The 22,320-nt window shown below is 40.3% G+C and overlaps 1 protein-coding gene across 3 annotated transcripts in view; it reads right to left on the bottom strand.

Moving 5' to 3' along the window:
- Nucleotides 1–22,320, bottom strand: part of syne1a (spectrin repeat containing, nuclear envelope 1a) — a 147,269-nt gene that overhangs the window by 23,213 nt on the left and 101,736 nt on the right. For all 3 annotated transcript variants that reach the window (XM_058755665.1, XM_058755666.1, XM_058755667.1), the window contains 29 exons: nucleotides 21,814–21,936; nucleotides 17,674–17,856; nucleotides 17,209–17,352; nucleotides 15,699–15,902; nucleotides 14,320–14,454; nucleotides 11,704–11,826; nucleotides 11,460–11,621; nucleotides 10,973–11,173; nucleotides 10,342–10,515; nucleotides 8,525–8,716; nucleotides 7,689–7,820; nucleotides 5,795–5,895; nucleotides 5,510–5,666; nucleotides 4,933–5,052; nucleotides 4,644–4,802; nucleotides 4,336–4,554; nucleotides 4,128–4,229; nucleotides 3,915–4,034; nucleotides 3,608–3,808; nucleotides 3,101–3,274; nucleotides 2,866–2,997; nucleotides 2,173–2,369; nucleotides 1,904–2,036; nucleotides 1,630–1,812; nucleotides 1,368–1,517; nucleotides 1,077–1,253; nucleotides 613–768; nucleotides 317–472; nucleotides 36–206 (listed from right to left, as the gene is read on the bottom strand). In XM_058755665.1, the coding sequence (XP_058611648.1) occupies nucleotides 36–206; nucleotides 317–472; nucleotides 613–768; nucleotides 1,077–1,253; nucleotides 1,368–1,517; nucleotides 1,630–1,812; nucleotides 1,904–2,036; nucleotides 2,173–2,369; nucleotides 2,866–2,997; nucleotides 3,101–3,274; nucleotides 3,608–3,808; nucleotides 3,915–4,034; nucleotides 4,128–4,229; nucleotides 4,336–4,554; nucleotides 4,644–4,802; nucleotides 4,933–5,052; nucleotides 5,510–5,666; nucleotides 5,795–5,895; nucleotides 7,689–7,820; nucleotides 8,525–8,716; nucleotides 10,342–10,515; nucleotides 10,973–11,173; nucleotides 11,460–11,621; nucleotides 11,704–11,826; nucleotides 14,320–14,454; nucleotides 15,699–15,902; nucleotides 17,209–17,352; nucleotides 17,674–17,856; nucleotides 21,814–21,936 (4,581 nt within the window). The remainder of the gene's footprint in view (nucleotides 1–35; nucleotides 207–316; nucleotides 473–612; nucleotides 769–1,076; nucleotides 1,254–1,367; nucleotides 1,518–1,629; nucleotides 1,813–1,903; nucleotides 2,037–2,172; nucleotides 2,370–2,865; nucleotides 2,998–3,100; nucleotides 3,275–3,607; nucleotides 3,809–3,914; nucleotides 4,035–4,127; nucleotides 4,230–4,335; nucleotides 4,555–4,643; nucleotides 4,803–4,932; nucleotides 5,053–5,509; nucleotides 5,667–5,794; nucleotides 5,896–7,688; nucleotides 7,821–8,524; nucleotides 8,717–10,341; nucleotides 10,516–10,972; nucleotides 11,174–11,459; nucleotides 11,622–11,703; nucleotides 11,827–14,319; nucleotides 14,455–15,698; nucleotides 15,903–17,208; nucleotides 17,353–17,673; nucleotides 17,857–21,813; nucleotides 21,937–22,320) is intronic.

Below are 22,320 nucleotides of genomic sequence, written 5' to 3'. Positions count from 1 at the left end.
TAAAAGCTCATTCGTGTTTTGCGGCAGACTAGCACCTCAAGGTTCTCCACTTGAACCTGCACAGCTTCTGGGGAGCCAGTGAGAAGACACAGACGAGAGATGGTGTAACGTCCCTCCATCAGGTAGCCCTGAATCTCCTCATATGCTTGTTTATACAGAGTCCACTGCTCTAGCACTGACCGGAGACCGACCGTCTGCTGCCCGATCTGCAATAACACACAAATCTCATTTAGGACTGATAATCAGCGTTTTGGTGAAAATTATGAACAGTATCGAAATGAAGATTACAAAACTAGATGCATTAGGTGAAACATACCATGTGATCCAGATTGGCCCAAGACTGGTTTAGACCTTTTAGAGTGTCCATAATAACAGAGCCGGCCTCGCCTTTCTTATCCTGAATTAATAAGCATCCTTTCTCTTCAGCCTTCTCCAGATCTTTCTCTTTCTCCTTTACCAACACTTCCATTTCCTAGCATACAAAGACAGAGACAGATCAATATTTCAAAACAAATCACAGAATATTTCTGGATTATCTATGTAATCTTTACTCATGAATCCATATACTGTGCATTATGTAGTAGAGCCTAACAACTAGGGTGCAGTACCTACCTGACAATCTTTGAGTGCATTCTGGGCTGAGGAAACATCCTCAATCCTGTGCTTCTTTTTGAGTTTCTCTTCCTGTACACTAAACCAGGTCTTCAAGGTCTGAACCACGTTCTCATACTCTAACCAGCTTTCAAGCAGACCCTCTAAAACCTGAATCTGAGAAACACAAATGACACCAGTTTGATATACGATAAAAATTAAAGGTAAACGACACAAAAAGATCAAAAAGTCACAGTCTACTTGTAAAAACACTTATGTTTAGCATTACTTTATTTTTTATTGCTTACTTTTTATTACTTTTATTATTTTTACATTATAAATTACATTATCATAAAAATTGAAAAATTGGTATGAATTTCTGTCTTAGTATTTGATTTGTCCCATATTTTCACACAAAGTTCACACAAAAGCTGATATTCCATGTTTTCCACACAATGTGAGAATTTTCTACATTTATGCCTAACCTTCTCTGTAACGAGTCCCTGCAGTATCTGCCAGCGGCGGTTCATGGCCCCAAGACGCTCAGCAAAGTCTGTTTTGTCACTGCGTTTCCCCTCCACATCCTGACTGCTGATTTGCAGAACTGATTGATTCACAAAGTCCACCGTCAGCTGCTTACAGGACAGGTCAATCCGAAAACCCTGTTGAGAGGAGTAAATAAAGAAAAAGAGAGATTTGGTGTCTTGAGTATGAAGTACTAAATGAATAATGATATGGTTTATTATTTCAAAAGTCTTGAAGAATTTTTTTGCTACCTTGTATTTTTGAAGGTACATTTGCACAGCTTCGGATCCCACTGCCCCCATGATCTTCTGCTTATCCTCTTGGATGATATTCTCCATGAGGGATATCCAGCTCATTAGCTCAGTTATTGCATGACGGGATGGCAGCTTCTCCATCTGCAGCTGTTGATCAGAACAGGAATGCTATGATTAGCATAGCCACGTGAGCCTGTTCATTTCTGCATAGCCCTCCTTAACTGAAAATAGGCAGTGCAATCAGTCCTAGTCATCATACCTGGTGTAGTTTCTCCTGGACCACAGGGATACGAGTGAGAAGATCAGCCCATTGCGTGTCTACCTGGGCCAAGTTTGCCCTGAGAGCTGCCGTGTCCACTTTCTTCAACCGGAGAAGCTGATTCCCCTGGCTCTGAACTGAGGCACGCAAAGAAGACTTGGCGTCTACCTCTTTGGAGAACTCCTGCAAATATAGAGACGATATAGAGTGTGGCTATGAGATCTCAAATGAGACCTAAGGCTATTTTAGCAGGACATTTAATAGCTGTTCCTACCAGAAAGGCATGAAGATGGTCTCTGACGGTCTCTAGCTCTTGAGGTACCGTAACAGACTGAGTGCTCCAGAACTCCAGGCGGTCTAGTGCCGAACTCAGCCATTGGCTAAGTTCAGCTGACTCGCTCTGATACCTACAATAAAATATGAAGAGAACATGTGATGTCAGTAAAAACATGCATACATGGACACAACCACACACATTGGTTTCTTGTAAGTTGATTTCTTTCTTAATGAAGCAGACACAGAGAAAGTGATCAGATCACAGACCTAATCCAGTGTTTGAGGGTGGAGTCCAGTCGGTGCAGTTCTTTATTGATTTTGGTGGTGGTGCTGAGCCAGTGGTCCCCCAGCTGAGTGAGCTGAGTCTCCAGCTCTGAGCAGGATACATGTAAAAGCAGCCTCTTTCCATCCTCCAACAACTTATACAACTGCTGCTGCCGCTCAGAGAGACTGGCCTTCAAACGCTACAGAGAGAGTGAGACAGTTTTAGATTGCAGATTTAAATTCTAGATTTTTCTGCATTTCTAATATCTACTGCATTTCGAAAATTTGTGCACATTAAGTTTTTTTTTTTTGAAAGAAATTAATACTTTTATTCAGCAAAGAGCCATTAAACAGATCAAGTGACAGTAAGCTTGAAACAAACGATTTCTATTTTAGAGTAAAAAACCTTACCAACCCCAATCCTCCAAACCATAATGTAATAATATACCAAGCTATAATGAAGTTTAATTTTCCTTCCTTAAATTTAAATTCACATTACAATTAGGTATCCTGTTTGCTAATTCATATTAACTTTAAGTAATTCAAAGTAATTTGAGTAATTCAAAAGGCATTCTGAATTGTATTTCTAATACTGTACAAAACATGCAATACAGATAAAATATGTAATGTTTGTAATGTAAAATCATGGTTGGCGTTGTATGAATATTATGGTGTAACAGTGTGATGGAGCTGTACCTGATACAGAGCAATTCTATCGCTCAATCTGTCCTCCGTCTCCTCCACCAGGCCTACACTGGGGATGTTGCTTTCCACTGCCTCCAGCTGTCGGTACAGGGCCTGATAGTCACCCACCAACCTGCTCCACCACTGATGCCACAAAACACAACAGTTATTCACTTCATATGCACTGTACTCTGTGATTATAATTTGCATCTTGTATGCAAATAAAGAAACACAAATCCACACACACCTCCAAGATGCCCTCCAGCTCCACTCCTCGTTTGTGAGCCTGTTTAAGTACAGCCTGGGCCTGAGCCACAGTCTCTTCCAAGCTCTGGACCTCCCTCTGCACCACCAACCCACTGACCTGCCTGAAGAAGGCCTGTGTCAGAACGACATGCGTCTCTAGCCCCTGGAAAAACTCCTGCAGAAAGAGACAAGAGAACATGAGTCCATGCTCATCAAAAGGGAACAAAACATGAATATATAATCAGTCATTTCATAAAGTGGTATTGATGGAACGGACATTCACTTTCTTGAGAGCATTTGACTGCATGAGACGAGAGTCTTCAATATTTTTGTTCTTCTTTCCTTAAAACGAAAGACTATATATTTTATATGTGTAAAGGTTTGGGGTCGGTAATGTTTTCTTTAATGTCTCTTACGCTCACCAAGGCTCCATTTATTTGATCAAAAATACAGTAAAAATAGTAATATAGTAAAAATGTCCAGACACTGTTGCAATACACTGCTGTACCTTGTGTTTATCTAGGAGAATCTGAACCTCAATCACTGATCCCACTTTCATCTTCTGATCAGCAGCCATTTTGTCCTGGGCGGTGTCCAGCAGATCTACCAGGTCTTGTAAAGCTCTCTCATACTGAGCCTTTAGAACCAAACTCTGGTTCAGCCCACTCCGCTTGGAGCCCACCATCTCCACCAGCTCTTCATAAGCATCCTGCACAGCAAAACACAAGTTCAAGCGGAAAGTCAAATGAAAGACATGAAATCAGTAACTGTAATTGTTGTTATTAAACCAAACTGCAGGGGAGAGATGTGTGTACCTGTAGTTTCAGCAGCTCTTGAGTGCAGAGCTGGTTGGGCTGCAATGTCTCTCCTCTGTTCCTCATCTCAGAAACTTTCAGTTCAAATTCCCTCAAACTGTCCTCCGCTTCTGCTAGAATCTGTTTACATTGAATATTCACTTTCATAGTAAATTAACAGTTTTGCTTGGGGTCATGCAATTATATCTATGTCATTCTGAATGTGTGTCTGACCTCCATCTGTTTAGAAGCGGGCCGATCCACAGCCGCGTTCATTTTCTGCAAAAGCTGGTACTTGGAGTCACTGAGTGCTGCAAGCAACAGCCTCAACTCAGTCTAAGGAATAGACAAAAAGGAAAATTCATATGTGAGATAAAGAGCAAGAGAGAAAAAAAACAATATAATGACTAAAAACAAAAACAAAGATACAAGCAACATATACCTGGAAAACAGTGAGTTCCTGCAGCTTGTCTTTCATGGTGTCACATCTCTGTTCCAGCACTGTGTCCAGCAGCTTCAGTCTCCCTTCCAAACCACCTAACACTTCCTCAACCAAAACACTTTCTCCACGTTCTCCATCCCATAGCTGCTCTGTTCCTCCGAGCACATCCCGACATTTACACACCTCCTCGTTGACATTCTTTACCTCCTTATTTAAACTCTGAAGAAAGCAGAGAAGAAAGTCAAAGAGTGTCAATGTTTCTTATAACAGAAATAGTTTAAGACTCCAGTAAAATGACTATGTCTGACCTCTAGATGGCCCAGGTGAGTCTCTGAGTCATCAGATAGTAATATTGGGCCAGATACAACCTCATTTTCAGCATTGTCCAGCCAGGAGGAAGCTGACGAAACCGCCTCATAGAGAGCTCTCTTCAGAGCATGAGCACGCTTACTGTCAGCGCCACTTGTCTGTGGGAAGACATAAATAAATTACTATCTGCAAAAAAAATCCTTACTCGTTATAGTAAAACAAAATTCTGGTTCAGTTTAACATCCTGTTCTTAAAGAATAAGTAAATAAAAATAATTAGTGGCAGTACCTGAGGCAAGTCCTCCAAATCTTGGCTGAAGCCTTCAAACAGACTTCGTGGAGACAGGATATCCTGACTCAGTTGCTCTCCTCTGAAAACTCCACAGGGGCTAGATACCGGCTGGTATAGCTAAGAGATATATAATCATTATAATTGTGCTCTTGCAAACTATTCTAGCTCAAACTCTCAGGGATAATGTTTTTTAAATAAAGATTGAAAGAGTTGTTGGAAGCTTAATTGTGACGTTTATAGCCTACATTTTGCTTTTTACTTCTAGCAATTGTAATTAGGTTTCAAAATTCATGAAAATTATAGAATTTGTCATGATGAAAAAAATGTGTAAGAATCATAAAGTTTTGTTGGTCACAGAGCCTATTTCCTGCAATAATCCAAAAGCCAATAGGAAAATCTTTTTGGGTTTTTGTCAAGGGAACCTTGGTGATCCTTACTTCAGGGTTTACCTACAAAAATGTCATCACTGCAGCCCTCTATTAGGGGAGGGAACTGATCAGATATAACAGACCATCCTCAAACCTCTAACATTAAAAAACAAAGCTAGGTTATAGTGTTGTAGTTGATTATGTACCGTGTTACATGGCGCCTGCTCCATTGTGTTTAGTGACAGCTGCAGTTTGTTGGTAAGGTCTTTGCTCAGGTTCTCCCATCTGACTCTCATCTGATCGTCTGTGCTCATGCTCTCAGGCCACTGACCAGCATCCCCTTCAGAAAGTTCTGCAGGAGACCTACATAATGAAGAAAGCTCATTATGAGTCTGTGCCGTACACCCTTGTCCTTGTCTTTCATAAATGACAAACAGCTTGCAAGACAAAGATATAAACATGTAAATGATGTCCAACAGTGAAGTAACTACCTTTCTCCATTAGGTGTTGTTCGCTGTGAGAGAATCTCCTCTCCTCTAGATGCTACAGACTGCAGTAACTTCTTCTGTTCGCCAAGCTGCTCCTCTAATTCCTGCATTATATATAAGAACTGATGCTGAAAAAAATCCAAGTAGCTTCTAGCTCATAGAATAACAAAATATTTTTTTTTACCTAAATATTTTAAGATATACAGTGAGGAAAATAAGTATTTGAACACCCTGCTATTTTGCAAGTTCTCCCACTTAGAAATCATGGAGGGGTCTGAAATTGTCATCATAGGTGCATGTCCACTGTGAGAGACATAATCTAAAAAAAAAAATCCAGAAATCACAATGTATGATTTTTTAACTATTTATTTGTATGATACAGCTGCAAATAAGTATTTGAACACCTGAGAAAATCAATGTTAATATTTGGTACAGTAGCCTTTGTTTGCAATTACAGAGGTCAAACGTTTCCTGTAGTTTTTCACCAGGTTTGCACACACTGCAGGAGGGATTTTGGCCCACTCCTCCACACAGATCTTCTCTAGATCAGTCAGGTTTCTGGCCTGTCGCTGAGAAACACGGAGTTTGAGCTCCCTCAAAGATTCTCTATTGGGTTTAGGTCTGGAGACTGGCTAGGCCACGCCAGAACCTTGATATGCTTCTTACAGAGCCACTCCTTGGTTATCCTGGCTGTGTGCTTGGTCATTGTCATGTTGGAAGACCCAGCCTCGACCCATCTTCAATGCTCTAACTGAGGGAAGGAGGTTGTTCCCCAAAATCTCGCAATACATGGCCCCGGTCATCCTCTCCTTAATACAGTGCAGTCGCCCTGTCCCATGTGCAGAAAAACACCCCAAAGCATGATGCTACCACCCCATGCTTCACAGTAGGGATGGTGTTCTTGGGATGGTACTCATCATTCTTCTTCCTCCAAACACGTTTAGTGGAATTATGACCAAAAGTTATATTTTGGTCTCATCTGACCACATGACTTTCTCCCATGACTCCTCTGGATCATCCAAATGGTCATTGGCAAACTTAAGTCGGGCCTGGACATGTGCTGGTTTAAGCAGGGGAACCTTCCATGCCATGCATGATTTCAAACCATGACGTCTTAGTGTATTACCAACAGTAACCTTGGAAGCGGTGGTCCCAGCTCTTTTCAGGTCATTGACCAGCTCCTCCCGTGTAGTTCTGGGCTGATTTCTCACCTTTCTTAGGATCATTGAGACCCCACGAGGTGAGATCTTGCATGGAGCCCCAGTCCGAGGGAGATTGACAGTCATGTTTAGCTTCTTCCATTTTCTAATGATTGCTCCAACAGTGGACCTTTTTCACCAAGCTGCTTGGCAATTTCCCGTAGCCCTTTCCAGCCTTGTGGAGGTGTACAATTTTGTCTCTAGTGTCTTTGGACAGCTCTTTGGTCTTGGCCATGTTAGTAGTTGGATTCTTACTGATTGTATGGGGTGGACAGGTGTCTTTATGCAGCTAACGACCTCAAACAGGTGCATCTAATTTAGGATAATAAATGGAGTGGAGGTGGACATTTTAAAGGCAGACTAACAGGTCTTTGAGGGTCAGAATTCTAGCTGATAGACAGGTGTTCAAATACTTATTTGCAGCTGTATCATACAAATAAATAGTTAAAAAATCATACATTGTGATTTCTGGATTTTTTTTTTTAGATTATGTCTCTCACAGTGGACATGCACCTACGATGACAATTTCAGACCCCTCCATGATTTCTAAGTGGGAGAACTTGCAAAATAGCAGGGTGTTCAAATACTTATTTTCCTCACTGTAATATTTTAAGACTGTGTCAGTATCAGCATACATTATTCTAGTTAAGCTGATTAATATCATGTTATTGCTCAATGGTAGATGTTTGATTGTCTACCCTCTGTCTTTGCACTGTGTCTTGATGCTGTTGGTTGCGTGTGGATCGCGCCTGACTGAGCCAATCCATCATATTGGGGCTCTGAGAGAGAGACGAGTCTGATTCAATGTCCTCCTGCTCCTGAAGTGAGCCCTTATAAACAAATAGATAGAAAGTTAAAGATATTAATGTTTAACAAATTTGCTGTGGTAATGATTTTTATTTATTTATTTATTTTTTTAATATGTAAAAAGTATTTAAAATGGATTAAATCTATAAATTATAAAATTCTGCCCATTATTATTGAACAAAAATATCAAGTACAAATTTCTGTTTGGTGAAAATAATTTATAGAAGGTGTCATAGAATTTCTTGGAAACACACACACACACACACACAAAGTTAAACATCTTTTCAGCAAGTAGAGGTTAAAGGTCAATCATGACTGACAATAGGAAATGGAGTCAAATCAGCTTGCATCAGGCTTTTACATGTCACCAACATGTCTCATTCAAAAGAGCTGGGCAAAAATTCTAGACTTGCCCCACAATTTGTAAAAGGTCTTTGTTTCAGATAGATGTTGCTGGAGAGCAATGGAACGTCTTTCATAACAATGAACAGCGCTTGGCATTCTTCTGTCCTGCTGTCCACAAAGCAGCCATTGAGACGAGGATGTGCTTTTTAGTGTTTTTGGTGGTATGTGTTCAAATGTACCGACTGACGTCAGTGACCTCCAATTGTTCTTATACTAAGCATTCAGACCTTTGGCATTTTCTGTCATTCTACAAAATTATAGTTCTTGGGTAGCTCATCCGTCAAGGAATGTTGCTTTGAGAAGTTAAAGTGGTATCCCTCACCTGGATGTGGGTCTGTTTGTCTTGGAGGATGCGCTGTAACTCCAGCAGGCTGGATTTGAGGCTGTACAGTTTGAGGGAGAGCTGCTCAGCGTCACCCCGTGTGCCGGCCTTACCCTCCATCAGCAAACTCTCACTGTGCACTGACAGCTCGGACAGACACAGCACCTTCTGCTCGATCTCCAGTAACATGTTCTAGACCAGGAACAAAAGATCAGAAGACTAAATTGCTTTGCTTAGAAATGATTCAGCAGTGTGAATATTTTAGCTGCTATTAACAATAAATTAAACACTTTTAAATAACTTAATTACATTTTATGAACATTAATGAGATTGAATGAACATAATCAGGATTTGGGCTTGGTTAACCTATTCTTTTCAAGTTGATTTCAGAAACATGTGAAACATCCTCTTGTCTTCTCATCTTAAGGAACAAAGCTCTTTTAAGTGCTATCATCATAAATACAAACAACAAAACCTTCATATGTGACCCTGGACCACAAAACCAGTCTTAAGTCACTGGGGTATATTTGTAGCAATAGCCAAAAATACATTGTATGGGTCAAAATGATTGATTTTTCTTTAATGCCAAAAATCATTAGGACATTAAGTAAAGATCATGTTCCATGAAGATATTTTGTAAATGTCCTACTGTAAATATATCAAAACTTAATTTTTGATTAGTAATATGCATTGCTAAGAACTTCATTTGGACAATTTTAAAGGCAATTTTCTCAATATTTTGATTTTTTTGCACCCTCAGATTCCAGATCTTCAAATAGCTGTATCTCAGCCAAATATTGTCCTATCATAACAAGCTTATTTATTCAGCTTTCAGAGGATGTAGAAGTCTCAATTTCGAAAAATTGACCCTTATGACTGGTTTTGTGGTGCAAGGTCACATATGGGTTTAACATTAAGATAAAAAAACTACATTTAATTTAACTAAATAGATTTGTTCGCTAGATAATCAGATACATGTAAAACCACAACAGAAGGTATTTGAAAAAATGCGTAAACAGGAGCGTGTGTATGCAGTGACTGATAATCTTCTTAAGCTGCTTAACCTAGTCTTTAGACATCTAGATCTTTACCACACTACATGTGCACTAGTCCAGAAAAGTTAGCATACTACTAAGAAACTAAACAATCAATACACTTTTTTAATTTTGTGGTGGGCCTGCAGGGTAGCTGGAACTGAATGCTGGTTAATAGTGGAGAGAGCCAGTAGCATTCAATGAGGAATGAGCAAACATTAACGGCAGTAAGCTAAAGGTCAGGGCCACCCTGACTTCTCACAAAGAATCTAACTTTCAGGTTAAAGGTTAACTTGATCCCTATAGCCCTTTAATCAAAACACAAAAGACACACGTGTGTGTATGCCACTGTGTCTCCTTGAAAAAATGCAGACATTCACCGTGGGACGTCCCATGACTGCAGGGAAGAAAAAGCCCCCTAATCCTAATGAGCAACAGAACGGGACAAAACCCACACAGCTAATCAGATTTACTTGCAGCCCACTCTAGTGAATCCAGACATTATCAGCCAGCAGAATCCGATGAATTGACTGTTTATCTGCCACTGAAAATCTATGAATCTATCAATGAATCAATCTATCAATAAAGACTAAGGATTTTCAAAAACTATACAAGTGAAATTGATAATCTACAATAAAATGAAATAAATTACTACAGTGCAGATTAAGCAAATAAATCAGTATTTTATTAATTATTTGTTTATTGATAAAGTTGTTTCTTTGCAATGGACATGATTATATATTGATGATTGTACTGACATATTTCCTAGGCCTAGTCTCTTACCTGGCAGTCAATCAGCTGTTCCTCCATGTCCATGTCCTGTGGGTGTGGCTGGAGAGTGGAGGTCAGTGTGGCACGTGTGCTGAGCAGCCAGTTGTCAAGCTCCTCTGCCTCACTATGATAACGCTGCAGCGCTTGTTCCTGCCTCTGTTCTTCTAACTGCTCGCTTAATCGCTCCTGCAGGACAGAGAATTGCACAAAATCAGACCTATATCAAGTACAATATGTCATATGGGTATAAAATAAGTTGTTTCATGTTGAGTCTTCTTGAGCCTAATAAGGCCAGTGAAGACAAATCTCATAGTATTGCCACTGTTGCAAAATAAGTGTGATACCACCAGTTTGTTATGTGTTATTCCTCTATTCTTTCTCTTTAATTATTGGCTCCTGGGAATTAGTTTAGGCTTGTCTGTCATTTGCTTTATAATCTGCAATTAGTGGTTTTAAGTAGATATATGTCCTGATAGTTAAACCAAAAGACTAAAATAATTACTAGGACTAATTACTAATTTGAAATTCCCAACATCTGCTAAACAACAGTACATAAAATAATCAAAACAGCATGCCAAAATCTTTTTTTTGCTACTATTTATCAACCGTCTCCATTTCTCTGCATGCTATTACTCCTGCTCACCTCCAAAAGTTGGCGCTTTCCGGAGGCCTTCATGTGGATGGTGGCCATGCGTTCTCCTAGCACAGTGAGGGTTGACTGCAGGGCCAGCTGGTCTCCGGCATCTGCCTCCAAACTGTCCTCATCCAACTGTAGCTCTTGGGAGAAGCAGGCCTGCAGTGCACTGATCTCATCCTGGAGCATTAGGATCTCATCCATCAAAGCCTGAGGAACAACCAGGAACCAGGAAACGGCTTTAGTTTAATTCGGGTTTCATTAGAAAGTTGATTTGCTCTAGTTGTAAACAGTAAAGCTACATTAAAGGCTAAATGTCACAGAAAGGGAGATACTTCTAGGTAAGAGATTAGTTTTAGACACAGGAGAAGTTGGTAATCTAGAGGGTAACCCTGTCCTCTGTCTCGTATCATTAGTCCAGCTGTAGGCTTGAGTTTTTATGTGATCTAGCTTTAGTGCGGTCATCTTGCTTCATCTGATCCTCTGTCTCTCTCACCTGGTGGGCGGCCATCTGGCTCTCAGGACTCTTACTTGGCTCCAAGCCTTCATTTAGTGCGGTCTCAATGGACTCCATCTTTGTGGAGACAGATTGCAGGGTCTCCTGATAGTGCTGCTGCCTCTCCAGAGCTTCATATAGGCTCTTCTGCTTCTCACTGATCTGTAAAGAAATGTACTGTATGTTAACCAACATAAGAAGTGATTTGGATTTTGTAATGCGAGAAGCATCTATGGATATTTACCACATTCTTCAAAGTCTCCCATGAGCGCTGTAGGTCGTCTAGGTTAGCTGAGGCAGCTGACTCCATGGAGGGGTCATAAAGCTCCTGTAGTGGAGCTCTGCTTAAAGGAGCTCGCCCTGAACCCTACAAAAGACGTTACATCAGGAGAGTGTGTGCATGCATGCATAAATAATAAACAAAATTGTGCTGGTCATCTTTAAATACAGCAAAACGGTAGTGATACTTATGTGGGTTTCTGCCTGAATGTTTCAGATGTTGCACTCGTGCCCAGTAATGATTATACCAAATGGTTAACCACGTGTTTGCCAGATGCTTAAACACATAAAGAATCTATGCTAACCAAAACATCTTTGTCACTCCCTCGGGCCATGTTCAAACCTGTGTCAACTACAGCTCATTACATGTGTATATGAACATTATAAAAGACAAAAAAGTCACTTCAGAATGAAATCAGAGATAGTTCTCTCCTCAAGAAAGTCAGCAGAAGAATAGAGCTTCCCACACCTTTTGACAAATTAATTCATGAATTTATCATTATTATTTAAAAACTGTTTCATATACATTTGAAGGTAATTTACGTTTCTAAGGCACGTTTTTTAAAAACACTTGTACAAATGTCTCCAAAAGGTCCAAAACATTAATTATATCTCTATTAAAGAGTTTGAGGTCAGTAAGATTTTTTCCAATTTCAAATAAATGCTGTTCTTTTTAACTTTATATTCATCAAAGAATCCTGAAATAAATGTATCACTGTTTGCACAAAAAATATTAAGCAGCACAACTGTTTTCAACATTGACAATAAGAAATGTTTCTTAAAGGGGTCATATGATGCTTTTTCGAAGATCATTATTTTGTGCATTTGGTGTAACAGAATATGTTGACATGCTTTAATGTCCAAAAAACACATTATTTTTCAAATACTGTACATTATTGTAGGTCCTCTATGCCCCGCCTCTCTCAAACCCTTCATTTTCTACAAAGTCCCTCCTTCCGACAAGCGCAGTCCGCTCTGATTGGACAACTGGCACATTGCATTGTGATTGGCCGAACACCACAAGCACTCGTCAGAAATGCAACGGCCCTTTCCATAATTGCAAGCTTCAGCTTTCAAAATAAAAGTAAAGACAGTTAATAATGTCCGTAGCTTTACCATCAGTTCAAGCCTGAGAGGGGAACAGAGTTGCGTGACAGACACAGTGATGATGCTCGAATGTGTTTGCACACAAGCCGCGATTAAGACAGCTGACTCCACTGTGATGTGACCCTCTCTCTCTCTCTCTCACACACACACACACAAGCCGCGATTAAGATAGCTGATGTGCTGTGATGTGATCCTGTCTCTCTCTCTCCCCATTTGAACAGTCAATAGCAAATACTTAAATTAATAACAAAACATACATACAGTCGCTGATTCAGAAGCACCAGATTGTCATAGCAAAGTCAGAATTACCTCCTCTCCTAGGTTCACGAAATGGTCGTCCATAAAATGCGTTGTGATAACATCTGGGTTGTGCTGTTCTGTTGTAAGTAATCTTAATGATTCCTAAATGCATCTACTTTCGGAAGGCCAAATAAAGTGCTTTTGCTTTCACATAGAAGCACACAGCGTCTCCCTGACACAGCTGCATCAACACTACTGCGGTTACTGAAACCACGGCTTCTTTCTTTGCGTGAACATTTGGGCGGCATTACGCAAATATTTCCACATCGTGACGTAGACATGTGGGGGAGTGTTTGAATGAGCCGTTTTAAGGGGGCGTGGCAGAGTCTTAACTTTGATAAAGAATATCTTGAAATCGCATCATATGACCCCTTTAAGAACCAAATCAGCATATTCAAATGATTTATGAAGGATCTTGTGACACTGAAGACTGGAGTAATGGCTGCAGAAAATTCAGTTTTTAAAAAATTGTAAGTGTAAACAGTTATTTTAAATTGTAAAAATACTTCACAATATTACTGATTTACGGCAACCCCTATCTGTTGAACAGTGATGAATATACAGTATTATATAGCATAATATACACAATATATATATTTTTTAGAAATTTCCTTTAGAACTGATCAAATCTGAAGTGTGCAATTTCTGCATCACTAGTTGAACGAAGTGAAAAAGGCAAAAAATAGTAACTACTAAATGCTCCTATCTACCATTGGTAGACAAACCGATACTGTTATCCAGCCCTAAGACCATTTCTTAATTCAATGCTGCTGTATTGGGCTGGTTGAAAAGCTCAAACGAGAAATGTTTTGAAAACACTGAAGAGTCACAGTGTTTACACTTTTCAAGGAAATCAACCTACAGATGTCTTGCTTAGAATTGTATCTGCATATTAAGATGAGATAGGAGGTATTTTAAGATTTCATTCTACATTTCCAGAGGAAAAGGGGAAAAAAATCAAATTTTTCAGATATTTCCAAGTTTTACATGATTGTGGGAACCCTCAGACTAACATTTGCATTCAAATCAAGAACGGAGCAGTGGCTACTGTATAAAAGTGATTGGTTAAGTTTAAATTGAGTTCAATTAGGTTAGTGGCTGATCAGGGATAAGTTGATTAAATGTGATAAGGTTGGCAAGAGCTAGCAAGGTGTGGGTTAGAGCCATGGGGTACCTGAGAGGTGTCAGCGTTAGGCCCGGGTGAGGGCGATCTGCAGGCGGGGGGAGAGGAGACCTCGCTGTTGGTGCCCTCCTCACCAGACTCCTCTGTGACCGGGGAGAGGAGAGTATGACAACGGCCTGCTGTCATCTGACCATTCAAGGGCAAAAGAGGCAGAGGAAGAAAGAGAAAGAAAGATGCATAAACAGTGAAACAGGAGTAAAGCACCAAAAGAAGAAGAAAACCAGAGGAAGAATATTAGGGTGCTGGAAAAAGTACACTAGCGCTAAAGTTTGGGGCTGGTTATAATTTTTAAAAATGTTTTTTGAAAGAAGTCTCTCATGTTCACCAAGGCTGCAATTTATACGGTGAAAACAGAAAAGTGTAATATATTCCTGTGATGGCAAAGCTGATTGTCAGCAGCCATGACTCTAGTCTTTAGTGTCACATGATCCTTCAGAAATCATTCTAATATACTGATTTGTGCTCAAGAAACATTTCTTATTATTATAAAAGTAAAAAAAAAAAAAAACAGTTGTGTGCTTAATATTTTTGTGGAAACCGTGACACATTTTTCAGGATTTTTTGATGAATAGAGAACAGCATTTATTTGAAACAGGATTTTTTTTTATTATAAATGTCTTAACTGTCTTTGATCTGAATGCACCCTTGCTGAATAAAAGATTTCATTCCTTGACCCCAAACTTGCAGTAGCGTATATTTCCATTTGATTCTGACAGGAAGTCCTGATTCAAGCAGAAAATCTGAATAAGATCCTGCAAAGCAGCACCACAGAATTACAGACAGACCACATTTATTAAGAGTAGCCATGACTAAGCCCTTCACAGACCTCTCGTCATGATAAAGGAATGAACCCAGTCAGGAAACAGGGCAGAGGATACGCACAGACTCACTGTAAAAATACAATAAGATGGCATACAATAATGTATTGTGCTTGCCTGCATAAACTAAAGTAATCTGAACCATGGAAGCGCTCCACCATTAGGCTAAATTTAGATCTAGATACAATGACTGCTGAACTACTGCAAAGCTACACCCCTTTCTCTGTAAGTCAGTACGGACTGAGCGACACAGCTGTAGCTGAACTGTTGGCGGTTAATGTGGAATCCGGCCCTGATCATGACTGACGCAACGAAGGGAAACCATTCGGCCCAAATAAAGACAAACTAATGTTGACAAAGTCAAGGCCAACTAACACCCTCATCCTGTTTCCTCTTCTGGCAACAAACAACAGCAGGGATACACAATGTAAAGGCACATACAACCCTGTGGGAGAAATAAGAGACCCATGGGATGCTGTCTGACAGTGAAAGAAAAAAGAGCACCCAGCGCACCCCACCCAGCCCTAACATGTGTAAGTATAAATCACTCACCATGACAACAGAGGGGTGTGCTGGTGGGTGTTTGGGCATCTCTTCCTCCTCATCCTCCAGCTCCTCTAACCCGTCAGAGAGTCCATCGACTTCGCTGACTGTCAGCAGCATGGTAGCATGTTTGGCTTTCACTGTCAACATCTTACACTTGGAGTTCAAGGCCGAGATCTGCTCCTGGTATCCTTTTATCTTCAGGGCCAGTTCCTGTCACAATGACACATTACATTATTATTCCACCGTGGTTGGTCCAAATATATGCGTCCTGGATTAAGTCCCATAGATGAGGAGTGAAAAAGGGGTTAATGCAGAGAGCGGCACCGGCGAGCTGAGCTGAGAAATTCCCCCTCTCTGTCTGTTTGCAGTAGAAAAAACGGCACAGACGAGCAATCGCTCAGTCAGAGGCATTTTGAGCTTGTAGCCAATCAGAGCGCTGTGGGAGAAGGCCGACAAGCCAAGCCTTCGGGCAACGGCGAACGTGATTGGCACAGAGCTCGGCCAACTGGAGAGAGTGGGAGGGGAGTAGAGAGAGGAAGAACACTCCCTCCCCCAAACCGGCCAACTCACACTCATACACACACAAAGACCTCAAGAACAGGAAATGAGCTCACTGTGAGGGGCTATTCCACCCCCTCCTGTTTACTTCTTTTCCTTCCTTCCCCTCACTTCCTCGCTTTCCACCAATCCCGAAGCTGTTTTCCTGACAAACAAAGGAACTGGGCGCGAGCGTGAGACTGAGAGGGGAGGAAGGGGGCTCACATTACAGATTTTGTACGGCCCGTGGAGTCCCCCTCCCGGCGTTCTCTCTCTTTAACTGTCATTCTTTTGCAAACACACAGACAGGCCAGTCTCTGGTAATGAGTTCATGTGTGAGAAAGCTGCAGCTGCAGCACTAGGCTCTGCAGAGGAAAATAACCCTGGGTGATAAAGCCACAGCTGCCACCTCAACTTAAGTAAGATCTACTAATAAAACACAAGGACATGAGATTCAGTACAGGTTTAGGTTTATTTTTATTTGGTGTTTAAACTGGCCCTTGCCTTTAGGGCTGCCCAAATTAAACAAAATAAGAAATATTACTATTTTAGACGTCCTTCAATCATTAAACCATCTTGATGAATTGTGCAGCCCTATTCGCCTTCATGTGTGTGAAAGTGTTTGTGTGTGCAAATGTAAAGAAACAGGCCAAAAGGGCATGAGAGAAAGACAGAATTTGATTTCACACAGGACAATACAGACTGAGGTCAAAGATCGAAGAACTACCTTTACACCCATTGAGAGCACTTTAGGAATTTATGGCCTGAGTCATTCCAGCCGAATGTAGGTCGACTAGCAAAGCAAAATGGTGAGTGATAGCTTAGACAACATGCCTGCAATGAATTGTGAGACTGACTGATGCACCAAGCAGGAATGATCATAACAGATATCACTGCTTATTTAAAGAAACAGTGTTTAAAATTGAAAATTTATATTTGCAAAAATATAAAAGTATGAAAGAAGGATGTCCTTCCTCACCTCATGATGTTGTATCTGTGTCTGAAGCTCATGTATGTTTCCTGTGGCAACAGGGCGGTCCTGAATAACACGGTGTGCTTCTTCAATAAGTCTTTGTAGGTTCTTAACTTCCTGTTCGTATTGCTCATACTGCACCATGGCCTCCTGGGGAAATGTGAAGAGAGATGCTAAATGAGCCATTAAAACCACAAGTGCTAAGCCCAGATGAATCCCATGACCATGCTATATGAAACTATACAGATAAACAGAAGGGGAAATTTTACACTTCTGTTGGATTTTATATTTCCATTTATAATGTTAGTAGCTTAAAGTTAGCAGTACCTTTACAATGGGGTCAAAATGACCAATTTTTTTTCTAACAATTGTTTTTTCATTTCAGCATAAAGGTTTAAGTGAAAGCTTGAATTAAAAAAACAAATATCAATATCTTTATCTAAGAATATGTTGCAATCTGTGTGTGGATACCTGTAATATATTGCACTGTTGAATGGTATTGTGTTGGAGTTGGCTGCTCTCTTGCTGCAGACTCTGTGCAGTAACACATAGCGGTAAAGCTGCAATCACATCCTCTGGCAGCCGGAGGGCACTCTGACACATCTGCATAGCCTGTACCTGCTGCTTGAGACCCTCCATCTCTGACAACAGCAGCTGAGCAACAAATATTCAACATTGGTTTGATGGTATCAGTAATAAAAACAGTACATGTGATTTTCTTGTCAGTACACAGAAAATTAGATTTTTTTTGTATTAATTTTTTCTACTGCTGTCAAACAATTAAGTTTTTGTTTACATAATATATATGTGTGTGTACTGTGTATGTTTATTATGTATATATAAAAACACACACATACAGCATATATTTTGAAAATATTTACATGTATTTACATGTATATACAGTATCTCACAGAAGTGAGTACACCCCTCACATATTTGTAAATATTTTATTATATCTTTTCATGTGACAACACTGAAGAAATGACACTTTGCTATAAAGTAAAGTAGTGAGTGTACAGCTTGTATAACAGTGTAAATTTGCTGTCCCCTCAAAATAACTCAACACACAGCCATTAATGTCTAAACCGCTGGCCACAAAAGTGAGTACACCCCTAAGTGAAAATGTCCAAATTGGGCCCAATTAGCCATTTTCTCTCCCCGACTCATTAGTGTTACAAGGTCTCAGGTGTGAATGGGGAGCAGGTGTGTTAAATTTGGTGTTATCGCTCTCACTCTCTCATACTGGTCACTGGAAGTTCAACATGGCACCTCATGGCAAAGAACTCTCTGAGAATTGTTGCTCTACATAAAGACGGTGTAGGCTATAAGAAGATTGCCAAGACCCTGAAACTGAGCTGCAGCACGGTGGCCAAGACCATACAGCGGTTTAACTGGACAGGTTCCACTCAGAACAGGCCTCACCATAGTCGATCAAAGAAGTTGAGTGCCCGTGCTCAGCATCATATCCAGAGGTTGTGTTTGGGAAATAGACGTATAAGTGCTGCCAGCATTGCTGCAGAGGTTGAAGGGGTGGGGGGTCAGCCTGTCAGTGCTCAGACCATACGCCGCACACTGCATCAAATTGGTCTGCATGGCTGTCGTCCCAGAAGGAAGCCTCTTCTAAAGATGATGCACAAGAAAGCCCGCAAACAGTTTGCTGAAGACAAGCAGACTAAAGACATGGATTACTGGAACCATGTCCTGTGGTCTGATGAGACCAAGATAAACTTATTTGGTTCAGATGGTGTCAAGCGTGTGTGGCGGCAACCAGGTGAGGAGTGCAAAGACAAGTGTGTCTTGCCTACAGTCAAGCATGGTGGTGGGAGAGTCATGGTCTGGGGCTGCATGAGTGCACTGGGGAGCTACAGTTCATTGAGGGAACCATGAATGTCAACATGTACTGTAACATACTGAAGCAGAGCATGATCCCCTCCCTTCTATTTCAACATGATAATGATCCCAAACACACCTCCAAGATGACCACTGCCTTGATAAAGAAGCTGAGGGTAAAGGTGATGGACTGGCCAAGCATATCTCCAGACCTAAACCCTATTGAGCATCTGTGGGGCATCCTCAAACGGAAGGTGGAGGAGCGCAAGGTCTCTAACATCCACCAGCTCCGTGATGTCGTCATGGAGGAGTGGAAGAGGACTCCAGTGGCAACCTGTGAAGCGCTGGTGAATTCCATGCCCAAGAGGGTTAAGGCAGTGCTGGAAAATAATGGTGGCCACACAAAATATTGACACTTTGGGCTCAATTTGGACATTTTCACTTAGGGGTGTACTCACTTTTGTGGCCAGCGGTTTAGACATTAATGGCTGTGTGTTGAGTTATTTTGAGGGGATAGCAAATTTACACTGTTATACAAGCTGTACACTCACTACTTTACATTGTAGCAAAGTGTCATTTCTTCAGTGTTGTCACATGAAAAGATATAATAAAATATTTACAAAAATGTGAGGGGTGTACTCACTTCTGTGAGATACCGTATTTATATTCATATAAATTATATAATGTATACATATTTAATATATAAACAACATATTTTTCTTAAATATATGCATGCATGTGTCTGTATTTATATATAAACAATAAATATACACACACATACAGTATATTATGTAAACAAAAACCTTTATTTTGGAAGCGATTAATCATGATTAATCGTTTGACAGCACTAATTTTTTCATTACTAAATAGTATTTTGGTCTTGAAAAATATTGAAACCTTCTTAAAGCAAAACTATCTAAAAATAGACTTGTTTTCAAAAAACAGATCTTGAATTAAGAATTTTTCTTATATTGTTTCCTTTTTAATGCATAACTCAAACTATTTTTTTTTTATATTTATGATTTAAACAGGAAAACAAACTTCATAAAATAAATATTTTCTTAATAATAAAGAGCTTTAAATATTTTTACTTGCAAAAAGAATAACTGGATAAAAATACTGAAAAAAACAACAACTAATAATTAAGACAATTCTTTTTTGTGTATAATTGTACAGATGTATTGCATTTGTTTCTGATAGTACAGGTATAAGATACAGTATCTCACAAAAGTGAGTACACCCCTCACATTTCAGCAAAAATTTTAGTATATCTTCTCAAGGGACAATACTACACAAATTAAACTTGCATATATTTTAGAGTAGTCAATGTGCAGCTTGTATAGAAGTACAAATTTACTGTCCTCTAAATATAACTCAACATATAGCCATTATTGTTCAAATAACTGGCAACAAAAATGAGTACACCCTAAGTGAACATGTCAAAACTGTGTCCAAAGTGTCAATATTTTGTAGGGGTACCATTATTATCTAGCACTGCCTTAATCCTCCTGGGCTTGGAATTCACCAGAGCTGCGCAGGTTGTTGCTGGCGTCCTCTTCCACTCCAACATAATGACATCACAGAGCTGTTGGATGTTAGACACATGCTTCCGTTTGAGGATGCCCCACAGGTGTTTAATAGGGTTCAGATCTGGAGACATACTTGGCCACTCCATCACCTTCACCTTCATCAGCAAGGGAGTTGTCATCTTGGCGGTGTGTTTAGGGTCGTTATTATGTTGGAAAACTGCCGTTCGGCCCAGTTTCTGAATGGAGGGCATTATGTTCTGCGTCAGTATGTCACAGTACATGTTGGAATCTATGTTTCCCTCAATGAACCTCAGCTCCCCAGTACCAGCAGCACTCATGCAGCCCCAGACCATGATGAATGAATGAATGAATGAATGAATGAATGATGCATTTATATAGCGCTTTATTGTGTATTGCTGTACACCCAAAGCGCTTTACAATCATGTGGGGGTCCCTTCTCAACCACCACCAGTGTGCAGCATCCACTTGGATGATGCGACGGCAGCCACAGGACAACGGCGCCAGTGCGCTCACCACACACCAGCTACAGGTGGAGAAGAGAGAGAGTCATAGAGCCAATCAAGTGGATGGGGATTATTAGGAGGCCATGATTGACAAGGGCCAGTGGCGGGAATTTGGCCAGGATGCTACCACCACCATGCTTGACTGTAGGCAAGATAAAATTTTCTTGGTACTCCTCACCAGGGCGTCACCACACATGCTGGACACCATCTGAGTCAAAAAGTTTACCTTAGACACATCAGACCACAGGACATGGTTCCAGTAATTCATGCTCTTGGCCAGGTTGTCTTCAGAAAACTGTTTGCAGGCTTTTTTGTGAGCCAGCTTCAGAAGAGGCTCCCTTCTGGGATGACGGCCATGCAAACCGACTTGTTGCAGTGTGCTGCGTATGGTCTGAACACTGACAAGTTGACCTTCCGCTTCTGCAACCTCTAAAGCAATGCTGGCAGCACTCATGCGTCTGTTTTTTGAAGCCAGCTTCTGCACCTGACGCACAGCACAAGGACTCAACTTCTTTTCAGAGGACAGTAAATCTGTACTGCTATACAAGTTGCACATTGACTACTCTAAAATATATCCAAGTTTAATTTCTATAGGATTATCCCTTGAAAAGATATAATGATTGCCGAAATGTGAGGGGTGTACTCACTTTTGTGAGATACTGTAAATGAGATAAATCGGAGGAATGAAGAAATGTATTAGTACAAGTTATTAAGAGTGATGGGTGTACCTGTCTTTGAGCCAGCTGTTCTCTGAGACTGAGACGTGCCAGATCAGGGGAGGCTAGAGTCTCCTGGACTCTCTCTATGGACTGATGGAGGCTCTTCACATCACTCTCCAGTCTCCCCAAGTCCTAAACAGAGAAAGACAAACAATAACATTATTATGTTCATCCCAAAGTCAATTTGGTTTTACAAAGACAAATATCTGTATATTTTATTGAATATTACATTGAGTATTTAGCAAGAATTACAGTCATGGCCAAAAATATTAGCACCCTTGGTAAATATGATCAAAGAAGGTTGTGAAAATTAATCTGCATTGTTAATCCTTTTGCTCTTTTATTAAAAAAATTCACAAAAATCTAACCTTTCATTGGATAATAAGAATTTAAAATGGGGGGAAATATCATTATGAAATAAATGTTTTTCTCAAATACACATTGGACACAATTATTGGCACCCCTAGAAATTCTTATGAGTAAAATATCTCTGAAGTATATTCCCATTCATATTCA

The sequence above is a fragment of the Onychostoma macrolepis genome, chromosome 20 (assembly GCF_012432095.1).
Source record: "Onychostoma macrolepis isolate SWU-2019 chromosome 20, ASM1243209v1, whole genome shotgun sequence".
NCBI classification, from domain to species: Eukaryota; Metazoa; Chordata; class Actinopteri; order Cypriniformes; family Cyprinidae; genus Onychostoma; species Onychostoma macrolepis.
This window is presented reverse-complemented; position numbering and strand designations above follow the sequence as displayed.